This window comes from Meles meles, chromosome 6 (genome assembly GCF_922984935.1).
Source record: "Meles meles chromosome 6, mMelMel3.1 paternal haplotype, whole genome shotgun sequence".
NCBI lineage: Eukaryota > Metazoa > Chordata > Mammalia > Carnivora > Mustelidae > Meles > Meles meles.
Genome location: NC_060071.1, coordinates 65,680,213 through 65,692,595, shown reverse-complemented (window position 1 = coordinate 65,692,595; position 12,383 = coordinate 65,680,213). Strand labels below are relative to the sequence as shown.

Sequence of the window (12,383 nt, the reverse complement as noted above, 5' to 3'; positions counted from 1 at the left end):
GAAATGCCAACTAGGACTTTCATAGCCAGAGAGGGGCAGTCAGTGCATGGGTTCAAAGCTTTTAAGGACAGGCTGACTCTTCTTAGGGGCTAATGCCACTGGTGACTTAAAGTTGGAGCAATGCTCTTTGACCATTTCGAAAATTCTAGGGCCCTTAAGAATGATGCTACACACCTGCCCTGCCAGTGCTCTGTAAATGGAACAACAAAGCCCAGATGACAGCACGTCTGTTCATAACATTGTTTACTGAACATTTTAAGCCCCCTGTTGAGACCTGCAGCTCAGAAAAAAAGATTCCTTTCAAAATATGACTGCTCACTGGCAATGCACGTGGTCACCCAAGGGCTCTAATGGAGATGTACATACAGTAAGATTAATGTTGTTTTCATACTAACACAGCATCTTTTCTGTAGCCCATGGATCAAGAAATAATTTTAACTTTCAAGTCTTCTTTATAAAATACATTTCACAAGCCTCTAGCAGCTATAGATAATGATTCCTCCATACCTGAGTAAAGTAAATAAAAAAAAAATCAAAAATCTGGAAAGGATTCATTATTCTACATCCTATTAAGAACACTCATGATTCATGGGAAGAGGTCAGAATATCAACATGAACAGGAATTTGAAAGAAGTTGATTCCAGCCCTCAAGGATGACTTTGAGGGGATCAAGACTTCAGTGAAAGAAGTAACTGGGATGCGGTGGGAATAGCGAGAGAACTCGATGAGGAGTGGAGCCTGAAGACGTGAGTGACTTGCTGCCAGCTCATGAAAAACTCATGGATGAGGAGTTGCTTCGTACAGATGAGCAAAGGAAGTGGTTTCTTGAGATGGAATCTACTCCTGCCAAACGGTTGAAATGACAACAAAGGATTTAGAATACTCCTTAAACATAGTTAATAAAGCAGTGGCAGTGTTTGAGAGGATGGACTCCAGTTTTGAAAGAAGTTCTGTGGGTAAAATGCTATCAGCATCACATGCTACAGAGAAATCATTTGTAAAAGGGAGAGTCTATTGATGTGGCATACTTCATTGTTGTCTTATTTTACGAAATTGCCACAGCCACCCCAGCCCTGAGTCACCAACATTGAGTCAGGACCCTCCACCAGCAAAAAGATTACAACTCACTGAAAGCTCAATGATGGTTGGCATTTTTTAGCAATAAGGCATTTTTAAATTAAGGTATATACATTATTTCATTAGATATAATACTACCATACTGTGTAAGCATAACTTTTGTATGCACTGTGAAACCAAGAAATGAATCTGGCTAGCTTTATTGAGATACTTGCTGTATTGAAGTGTTTTGGAACCAAACCCACAATGTCTCTGAGGCATGCTTGGGTATGTATTCATGAATTCAGTTTTTTAAAAATTTATTGGGGCCCCTGGGTGGCACAGTCCATTGAGTAGATGATTCTTGGTTTCAGCTCAGGTCATGATCTTGGGGTTCTGATTTGAGCCCTGCATTAGGCTCTGCATTCAGCAGGGAGTCTGTTGGAGGATTCTTTTTTTCCCTCTCCCTTTGCCCCTCCTCCTGCTCACATGCATGCGATCTCTTGATCTCTTGCTCAAATAAATAAATCTTTAAAAAAATAAAAATAAAATTTATTTATGGGGTTACTGTTGCCAATGGATATCAAACTAAAGTTGTTCTATAGCTTACTTTTTAAAAACTTAGCTGTATATTGAGAAAGCCTTTCCCTGTCAATAAATATTCTTCTATAACATGGTTTGTTTTTTTTTTTTTTAGAGGGAGTATTTAGATGTAAGTTTTACAGTTTACTGTTATGGAGAGATCAGTGAAATTCTCAAGTGAATAATAAAACTAATGTCTCCGTTAAAGACTGTTCACTCCAAACTTTTGTCACACTGGGCTGTTACATATTCCCTGGGCACTTACCCAGAGTCAGAGAACTTAGTTAATTTTTTCCTTGTAAGTGTTTTGAAGACCTCTGTAAGGGGGTCCCCTGGGCAGACACTGAGAAATACTGCTGGGAAATTGTAGGCCGGCTACCTGTCAACTGCTTCGGGGTTGGTGAAGGTCCCACAGGTCTGCTCAGGCACACATAGCCTCAGCACTTCCTTGACATTGTGCTCTAGTGGTACCCAGCTATGGCTGGCAGATGGCGGGGAGCACACAGACATGCCTCTGTCTGTACCAAGTGAGAAACGTTCCTGGGGCAGAATGTCTCCTAAGCCTGTGGCACTGAAGAACGCCCTCTATTGCCTGTGTCTTTGCTTTAGGACTCTGAGCACACGTTTTCCCTGGACCTCTACTGCCATTTGGAATGTCTGAGGTTAGCCGAAACTAGTCCTGTGCCAGAGAGATGGTAGAGCATATAAGATGGAGGGCATTGCCAGACACTGTATAGTACAGACCGGATGATTCTATTTATATGAAGTTCTAGGATAGGTAAAAACTGATCTCTAGTGATAGAAATCAGATCTGTGGTGTCAGAGGTGGTTGGGATTCTTTGAGAAGAGTCCAAGGGAACTTTCTGGGGTGATAGGAAACATTCTGTTCCTTGATGGGGGTCATGGTTACATGCATGTACATATGTGTCAAAATGGATTTCATGCTTTAAAAGGGTACATTTTATTGTATGTTACTTATATCTCAAGACAGTTGTTGTTTTTTTAATAAAAGAACTTGGGGAGGCGCCTGGGTGGCTCAGTTGGTTAAGCCGCTGCCTTCGGCTCAGGTCATGATCCCAGGGTCCTGCGAGTCCCATATCGGGCTCCTTTCTCAGCAGGGAGCCTGCTTTTCCCTCTCCCTCTGCTTATGTGCACTCTCTCTCTCTCTCTCCCTCTTTCTCTGTCAAATAAACAAGTAGAATCTTTAAAAAAAAATAAATAAACAAAAGAACATGGGGTTTGGAATTAGACCCTAATTTGAAACTTGCCTCAGCTGCTTCTGAGAGATGTAATATCTGTGCCTTATCTTCTTCTCTTGTAAAGCAGGGATGACAGTAATGTCTGCATTTGTTGTAGGTTTACAGTAGGACGACATAAAGTTCTTGTCATAGTGCCTGGGATGTAGTAACTACCTGATAAATAATTGTTACTGGATCTGTGGCAATTTGGCATTCATCTGTTTTGATCCCCAAGCAAAATGATGTGCTAATGTGAGATCAGGGTGGATAGGCATGAGCTGTGTTGGCAGTATTTGGAATTACGTGGTGGCCCAAGTGATAAGGATGATTGAGTCCTGGCCTTAACCCACATTTTTGGGCCTTGGCAGAAACGAAGCCAGTTGGTAAAGAAGCTGAATGACTCTGATCACCAGTCTAGCACCTCCCCGCTTATGGAAGGCACGCCCACCATCAAATCCAAGAAGAAGCTGTTGCAAATCATTGACACCACCCTGCTCAAGTGCTACCTCCATGTGAGTTCTCCAGGCGTTCGCTACCCAAAAGGCTCCGGTCCCCAGAAGCTGGGAAAGGGCTACTTTGGGGGACCTGCCATCAATAAGAGTGATATCTTGGATGATGGCAACCACTCAGCCTTGACCTGACACCTCTGAGCTTCTGGAAATTAAAAGGTTAAGGCAAGATAATTGCCCCGGAATTTGCAGTGGGCTGGTCTTCTCTGGTAAGACTGGGGTTGGTGCTACAGGGTGAACAGGGACAGTGTTTTCTTCCCCCCGTTCCCTGGAGTCCTGGAAAGGGTTAGTTGGCCTTCTCTGGCTTATGTTCCGTCCGTGGCCTTCCTGCCTGAAGCAGGCCTGGGCTGGGTGGGGGGTAGGGATGTCCCTTCACGACACGGTTGCCACAGAAGTCGTGCTTCCTCTGCAGACGAACGTGGCCCTGGTGGCCCCTCTGCTCCGCCTGGAGAACAACCACTGCCACATCGAGGAGAGTGAGCACGTGCTGAAGAAGGCGCACAAGTACAGCGAGCTGATCATCCTGTATGAGAAGAAGGGGCTTCACGAGAAAGGTGGCCGGAGTAGGGGCTCAGCTCTGGGAGGGTGTCTGGTCTGTGGAGAGGGGCAACCCACTGAAGTATGGTGACTCTCCCGTGGGCATGTATTTCCTGGAAGAGGCTAATGACTTTTTGGTTGGTGGGGGGCTTCCTGGCCAGCTCTGCAGGTGCTGGTAGACCAGTCCAAGAAAGCAAACTCGCCTCTGAAAGGCCACGAGAGGACAGTGCAGTATCTGCAGCATCTTGGTGAGACCAACTTTTGAAAGGGAAGGGGGAAAGGATTGTGTTGAAATGGACCTGATCTCCCTCCATTTCTGATTCTGGCGGGTCAGGACTCTCCCTCTCTTGTGCTCACCCAGCTTTGTTTCTCCACTTGGGGTCAGAGTCCCCACCCCACCCCCATGGTGGAACTGTGACAGCCCTTTAGCATGTAACCGGCCCAGTAGGGGCATGTACCCCTGAGTAACTGGTGTTTGGACAGAACCATCTCCCCTGGAAGGTAAATTCAGGGGCAACCTTTGCACCTGCCTTTGCAGTCCTATGGTCAGGGTGGGCCTCACCTGCCAACCAGTCTTTTCCCTCCAGGCACAGAAAACCTGCATTTGATTTTTTCCTACTCTGTATGGGTGCTGCGAGACTTCCCAGAGGATGGCCTGAAGGTAGGTCACGGGGATCTCTTGGACTTATCTAGTACCACACTGGGTCCTAATTCTACTTAGACAGTGGTGGGTAGAGGTGGGGGGAGGATTCATGCAGTTTCTCTGGCATTCAGAGTAGCCTGGGAAATAGGAGACAATGGTGTAATGTAGCGGAGAGAGACTTCACAAATGTCAGGAGACCAGCGCCTGCAACCTAGTGTGTGCTGCAGATGGCACACAGGTGCCATCTGGTAGACCCTTCCCCCTTCAGAAGTCCACTTGAGCCTCCACTGTGTCCGTGTGTGCATGTGTGGTTGGCAGCACTGCAGTCAGATGGTTCCGCTTCTGGAACTCCACTTTGTTCCCGCAGATCTTTACCGAAGACCTTCCGGAGGTGGAGTCTCTGCCACGGGACCGAGTGCTCGGCTTCTTGGTGGAGAATTTTAAGGGTCTGGCTATTCCTTATCTGGTAAGATCTTGTTTTGGTCTGAACTAAAAACCTTTAAATGTGGGATCCAGGACCACATGGGGCAATTGGGCAATTCAATACTGGGCAATTCAGATTGGGGTTTATTCACCTGGGGACTGGTAGAAATTTAAGGAAGATTATTTCTGCCTCCTCTGAAGAAAGATCTTGGTAGATCAACTTGGAAATGTTACTTTTGATGAATGCCTTCTAAATCTAGATAAAGTACAGAGGGATAGAAGAGAATGGCGTTGGAGAAAAACCTCTCAAAGCCATGTTTATATGGCCATTGATTCAGCCAGGACCACAGGGCAACCAAATTGGTTGCGTGGGCAGATGTGAGAGTTTAGAGGATTATGGGACAAAGTTAATAAAGGAGCTTAGACTACAAATCAAGAAAATAATCCGTGGGGCACCTGGGTGGCTGTCAGTTAAGCATCTGCGTTCAGCTCAAGTCATGATCCAGGGTCCCTTGGGCTCCCTGCTCAGTGGGGAGTCTGCTTCTCCTTCTCCCTCTGCCCCTCAACCCCTCTTCTGCTCTCTCTATCAAATAAATAAATAAAATCTTTAAAAAAAAAAAGAAAACAATCCCTGATGTTTCTGGGTTGTAGCCCAAAATTTCCTGGTGGTTTTAAAAGAGCTATCGCTTCATTAGGAGACCATCTGGATGGGACCTGTTGGGCCTTAAAAGTGTGAGGGAGACAGGGAGACAGAGCTGGGTCACAGCATAGAGGGTACCAGGTAGACCCATGTCTTGCCTCAGGAACATGTCATCCACGTTTGGGAGGAGACAGGCTCTCGGTTCCACAACTGCCTGATCCAGCTGTACTGTGAGAAGGTGCAAGGTCTGATGAAGGAATATCTCCTGTCCTTCCCTGCAGGTACCAGTTCTTGTAGAAAGCCAAGTGGCCCTGGGCCTTAGAGGTGACCTGGGACCCGAGGGTGCCATGTGGCATAGGGAAGCTGAACTTACTCTCCTCTGCGGGGCCCAGGTGGGTGGGAAGTTCCTCAGAGGCGCCAGGGCAGCTAAGTGAGCCAGCACGGCAGAGTCAAGAGCTCTTGTCTGGATCTGGGCATCTCTGAGCATCGCCCCTAGGGGAGGGGGAAGGAACAGATTTGTCTGTAAGATGGCATCTGTGCTGATAAGAAACAGGTTTGCTTACAGGAACATATGTGCAGCTTGTTTTTCTTTGTATCTCAAGCCGATGTTCTGGGGGTCAAGCAGGGACCATAAACTAAGAAAAGTCCAGCTGGAACCCACTTTGGGGGCCCTTTCTGATCACTGTGGTGATATCATGAACCCCATCCCTTTCGTTTTTCTCAATGACCCCACATTGCTGTCCAGCAGCAGCCTTTCATACTGAGCTTGGTTTCCTTTGAAGGCAAAACTCCAGTCCCTGCTGGAGAGGAAGAGGGTGAGCTGGGAGAATACCGACGAAAGCTCCTTATGTTCTTGGAAATTTCGGGTTACTATGATCCAGGCCGGCTCATCTGTGACTTTCCTTTTGATGGTGAGTGTCTGGCTCATGGCCAGAAGCCACTTCAGCAGAAGGTAATGCAAAAACTCATCCTACCCTTTTCCCCAGTTCCCTACTCTTCCCACAAGTCAGGACTGGAGAAAGTCCCGTGTTTCAGGCCAGGGCTGCAGTTCTGTCCCATCTGAAGACTCGCTTTTGTACCGTGACTGAGAAGAGTCTCTTTTGGGTGTGAACCACCTGGCAGTTGCTGGCCAGGTTGAGACCTGTTTCCTGCATCAGCACATGTTCTTGGGCAAGTTCATTATTTAGCAGTATTTGTAATCTGGCATCATTTGTCTGAAAAAGACACACATTTGTGTGATGGATGAGCTCCGGGAGAGCAGAGACCAAATGTTTCCAAATGCTTTCCTTAGCGGGAGCGCTTGGCGCCTTGTGGGTGCTTATTATGCACTTGGTCTTTGGATGAGAGTTCTTAGCCAGTTTAGAAGTGATCACAAAAAAGATGGGATAAATTACTTTCTAAAATAGCTCCCTTTGCCCATTTCTAATTTTAGCAGTTTTCTCCTAGAAAAAAACCCTAAGTAATACAAATACTTTCACACAGTTGTGTAACAGCTTAGCTTCCTGGCCTGTGCTTACACAGTGGTGGTGAAGGTTACTCACGCTCCTTCCTCCTCCCAGGCCTCTTAGAAGAGCGGGCATTGCTGCTGGGCCGCATGGGGAAGCACGAGCAAGCACTCTTCATCTACGTGCACATCCTGAAGGACACAAAGATGGCCGAGGAGTACGTTCCACCCCCCTTCCCGCCCCCCACCCCACTACTATCACACTGCCCAGTGAGCCCGACAGCAGGCCCCGCAGAGGGAGGAGAGGCAGGAGAGCAAGTGGCCTCCCCTTCACTCTGCCTCCCCTGCTGGCCCCCAGTTGTGGCGCTATCGTGAGGCTGCTCCCGCAGGCTGAATTGATGACCTCTCTCGATGTGGCTGCTCTGGCCTCGTCTCACCACTTTCTCCCTTGCAGGTACTGCCACAAGCATTACGACCAAAACAGAGATGGCAACAAAGATGTAAGTAGTGAACACTGGCCCCAGAGAGCGTGTGCACTGTCCACTGTCCCTCACAGCACAGCCCACCCCCTCGGGGGCAGTCACAGGGGACATTGGTAGGAGTGGCTGAGATCCCTGATTCTGCACGTGTGTATTGAGGAGAGGCAGGATGACCGTACATCCTGGTTTGCTCGGGATGGTTCTGGCTTACTGTGATGGTTAGTAGTGTCCCTAACCCCTTCGCTTTTGGAAGAGTCCCAGCTTGTATAATAAGTCCTGACAGTTGCAAGGAGGTGCACTTTTGTGCTCTGTCTAGAATACACATGGATTTGTCTGTGTCTGGACACACTTTTGACTCTCATGCCTGGGCCATGGGGATAACTGGAATCTAGGCGGTAGAGGCTGGAGTCGTTGCTACGCAGTGCACGGGCCACCCTCAAAGAAGAATTAGCCAGCCCGGAATGTTGAGTGCTGTGTTATTGGCCCCAGTAGGAAAGATGTGTTTCATCTCAGGTTAAGCCTCAACTTCCAAGATGGGATAGGGTCAGCCTCAAAGCCAGATTCCTGGGAGGGATCTTTTTGAGTCATTTTGCAGTGTTGGTGTTTTGTCAGTAGTATGATGCTTAATAAACGTGAGGCATTTGGGGTTGTTTTTTTTTCTCTCTCTCATGAAAAACAGTCCTTAATTTTTTACCTCTTCAGTTGACTGACTTTACCAAGAGCTTTTAAAATGTGGAAAATGATGAATTTTATGTGCTCCAGGGCAGCTCTTACTAGAGACCAACCCCTCTTATTTTTAGGTATGGTCATGCTGGGGGGTTCGGGAAGGCTTACCACCAGCCTGATGTATGTGACTTGTGTGAGACAGGTGTATCTGTCCCTGCTCCGGATGTACCTGTCGCCCCCCAGTGTGCACTGCCTGGGACCGATCAAGCTGGAATTGCTGGAGCCACAAGCCAACCTCCAGGCAGCCCTGCAGGTCCTCGAGCTGCACCACAGCAAGCTGGACACCACCAAGGTCAGGAGCTCTTCTGGGGAGATGAGAGGCGCTTGGGGGCGCACTCAAGAGAGGACAGGACAGAGAAAGGGACTGAGGTTGGAGAGCTGTGTGGCTTCAGGCTTCTCCTCAGGCTCACTCTCGCTCTGTTTCACCCTGTTCCCATCTCTGTTCCTGTCCCTAGGCCATCAACCTTCTACCAGCAAACACTCAGATTAATGATATACGCATCTTTCTGGAAAAGGTCTTGGAAGAAAATGCACAAAAAAAACGGTTCAATCAAGTGCTCAAGAACCTTCTCCATGCAGAATTTCTGAGGGTATGAACCTTCCAGACTCTAGGGTGGGGTTGTACTTCTTTAGTATGAGACAGTTACCACATATTCCCCAGAGACAAAAGCAGAGCTTTGTGTTCCTTTAATGCTGTAGCTCAAACTGATGTCATAAGCAACTTGACAGTTGGTTGCAAGTGTTTCCATTAGAGGCGTCTGTGGGGGCTAGGGGATGAGACAGCACCAGCCTCTGCCTTTGGTTCTGTGTGCTGGACGCTGGGGCTTCTGTCCCCGTCACTCTCCTCTCACAGGTCCAGGAAGAGCGGATTTTACATCAGCAGGTGAAGTGCATCATCACGGAGGAGAAGGTCTGCATGGTGTGTAAGAAGAAGATCGGGAACAGGTGAGCCTCCTGCACAGCTGTGTGTGGGTCCCACGCAGGATGGATTTCTGCCCTTAGCTGAAGGGGAAAACATGGCTCTTGGCTGTCTCGGCCCCTGTTACTTCTTGAGCTTCCAGAGAGCTGTCCTGTTGTGTGTTGCAGGTTAGCTTTAGGGATTTAAAGACTTGCGGCGTATGGCACGGGCTCTTGACTTCTTGCTTGTAGAGCCCTTCCCTTCTGGCACCTAGACGTTGTGATGTAACCAGTGGGTGTGTATGAGTTGTACGTGGGAGAAAGTTCTTATCTTTTGGGGTGTGCCTGTGAAGGAAGAAAAAGATCTTTCCATCTGCTGCCTCATGACTTGAATAAAATCCTGGGCCAGCATCATTCTGTTTAGAGCATATACTCTGGTCTATCTCCTTGCTTGCAAAGCAGGGCACTTTGTCCCTTTTCTTACATGAGTGGAAGAATCCTTTTCTTTAGAAAGACCTAACCTGCTGTCTATTGTCTGAAGTCGTCTAAAACTTGCTCTGATGAGCAGAACCATCTCCGTCTGCCATGTATTTCACAGTGATGACTTAAGAAGAAGCATTCCCATGCCTTCAGATTGCATGGACGTGCTCTGTTTGGCTATTTGACAGAGATGGTGGCTGTGTAAATCCAGAAGACCCTAGGGGTGTGCCGTTCCTTGTGGTTAGGGTGGGTCACTTTGGGGAGGGCCCTGAGTAAGGCACCTTTTCCAGAAGTGGTCTTCTCTCCTGAGCCGTTTTCCTTTCCACAGTGCATTTGCAAGATACCCCAACGGAGTGGTCGTGCACTACTTCTGTTCCAAAGAGGTCAACCCGGCTGACACCTGAGCCCAGCATGCCAGGGACTCTTCATATGGACAGTCAGCTATCCCAGAGTGGGGAAGGAGCACCGGCTTTAGGAAGGGGGGGCTGTTTCCACCACCAGCTGTCTCCCCATTTGGACACTCCTGGCTACCTTGAGCTGTGGAACATCTCTGAATTTAATCAGACTTGCGGTCTGGTGTTACCAGCTTTTTGATAGAAAAAGAGATTAGCTACACCTTATATACCATTTGCGTTTGCAGGCGGTTTCCGAGAATTTACTACCTGCTTGGACGGGAGGAGGTAGGGAAGGGCATTGTCCTGCCTTTGCACACCAATCACCTGAACAAAGAAAGTGTCTCAAGTGTCTGTAACCGGGAGACTGTTTATGCAGTTTTCTATGAAGACATATGTAGGCCTTGGCACTGAGCCCCCTGCGCAGTGGCCTGGCACCTGGGAGGAGAGCCGTCCTAGAGCTCCTCTCGCCACACGGGCCGGCCCTGGCTCTCTAGGTGACGACAGTCATTTCTCCATAGTCACCACGCCCCCTGTCCCCTGAGTCCTGCCCGCTCGTCATGTCCTGTTCAGTCTCCCTTTCATCCTCACTGTTGATTTTCTTCCTCAGTCTCTCCCTTCACTGCCCCCACCCCACGCTTTGTCTCCCATTTTCCCCACACCGGGAACAGCTGACATATAAACAAGGTAAAATGAGAGGTGAGGGGAAGTCTCGGTTTCCAGGATACGCTGATAACTGATGGTGGTGGGCGTGCTGGTGAGGTGTGTGGTAACGGCTGACAGCACAGTGGGAGGTGGCGGCGGCTGCAGCGCCCGGCTTTATGAAGGAACTCACTGCCAGATCCCTGGAGCACTTGTAAGGGGCAGAGAACCCCCCCTCCCCGCCCAGGCACTGGAGGCACCCAGGAGGAGGGCCCAGCATGACAGGCAGAAGACCTACGGGAGCGCAGGCCCTGCCCCCTGTCCTCCCTGGGGTCTTGCAGACTCAGTCTTGATGCTGCTGTGTTTTTAACGGTGGGAAGGGTGGGTGATGGTGCCTGGCCCTGATAGTGTTTTCGGCTCCTGGCCTGGACAGGCTGTGGTTCTTTTTAAACCGCAGCACCACGCCACGTGGGGCGGGGGGCGGTGTTGGAGGCTGCCAGGGGGGTGTTGTAGACTCGGCTCCTCCCAGGCACAGTGCTCACGGGGAGTCTGAAGTACAGAGCACATGCCCTCAGCATCACTCATGCAGGCAGGGACTCTGCTCAGGTTTGGAAGGCAGAGCAATGCTTCGGAAGAGCCATGTCCCACCTATGAGAAGCCATGCTGCCCTTGGACCTGTTGGCACCAGCTGGAAGGAGCTTCTGCTGGAAGCAGCACAAAAGTCATCGGGCCAACCCTCCCTCTGTGTGGCAGAAACCCGCCCCACCGCACCAGCCCTGTCTCCCTGGCTTGCTGTGTTTGTATCTTCCATCCCCACAACTTGTGTGGCACATCCGTTTGAAGCAATAGAATAAAGAATGAGTTTTCCTCCTCCTGGAATACATAACCCCATTTTCCCAAACTCCATTCTTCCTTCCCTCCGTTTGCTCTCTGTGGAGGTATGAAGAAGGCGAGAGACAAAAGCTCTGTAATGACTCATGAGGATCTCATAATAAATGTCATAAAATAAGATACCAGCCTATTTGAGTTTCTCCCCACCCTTTCCTGTGAATTTTGATGTAAATAACAATGAGGAGATAGCGATTTAGCTAAGGATTGATAAGAATAAGCCAATTAACGATAAAGAAGTCAGAATGACACCTCTGTCCTGTGTGTCTCAATCTGTGCCATTCAGCACAGCTGCTGTGGCTGGCTGCCGATAGTGGGACAGTGCGGACATGGAACATTTACAGCCTCACCAGGTTCTGCGGGATACACACCACCTCTGGCTAGTCCCAACTCTTTCCCCCTGCACTTCATATATGATGGCCTCCTGCCTCTTCCTGCAGCTCCTAGGGACTGGGAGAGTCGTGAAAGGTATGGAATTGGTGGGATTGAAGGACCCAAGTATGTTTGAGAAGGTTGGTCCATTTTGGCCAGCACGAGAAAGGCAGTCTGGCCCTCCTGTGTCCCTCTCTTTAGCCATCTGTGGTCATCCTGAGTTTTCTTCGGAGGCACAGGGCATGTGACTTCCAGGAGACAGTATCGTACAGCGCAGAACATGGGATGCCAGATGGCTGTGTATGCCGCAGCAAGTCCGTGCTCCCACTCGGGCCCCTCCAGCGTGGAGCCTGCACACACCGTGTGTAGGTAACACCAGCGCACTGGCCCTCCGGCTTCTCTGAGACCCCAGCACAGGTCTTGGCTCTGTGCTCA

General features: G+C 49.1%; 1 protein-coding gene across 1 annotated transcript in view; it reads left to right on the top strand.

The window, feature by feature from the left end:
* VPS39 (VPS39 subunit of HOPS complex) overlaps positions 1-11,699 on the top strand; it is a 47,013-nt gene extending 35,314 nt beyond the window's left edge. The window contains exons 13-25 of the mRNA XM_046009101.1: positions 3,245-3,388; positions 3,798-3,939; positions 4,084-4,170; positions 4,510-4,583; positions 4,933-5,031; positions 5,792-5,909; positions 6,411-6,539; positions 7,188-7,290; positions 7,527-7,572; positions 8,420-8,569; positions 8,733-8,867; positions 9,131-9,222; positions 9,983-11,699. Coding sequence (XP_045865057.1) covers positions 3,245-3,388; positions 3,798-3,939; positions 4,084-4,170; positions 4,510-4,583; positions 4,933-5,031; positions 5,792-5,909; positions 6,411-6,539; positions 7,188-7,290; positions 7,527-7,572; positions 8,420-8,569; positions 8,733-8,867; positions 9,131-9,222; positions 9,983-10,058 — 1,395 coding nt within the window. The 3' untranslated portion in view covers positions 10,059-11,699. The remainder of the gene's footprint in view (positions 1-3,244; positions 3,389-3,797; positions 3,940-4,083; positions 4,171-4,509; positions 4,584-4,932; positions 5,032-5,791; positions 5,910-6,410; positions 6,540-7,187; positions 7,291-7,526; positions 7,573-8,419; positions 8,570-8,732; positions 8,868-9,130; positions 9,223-9,982) is intronic.
* Positions 11,700-12,383: the final 684 nt, after the last annotated feature.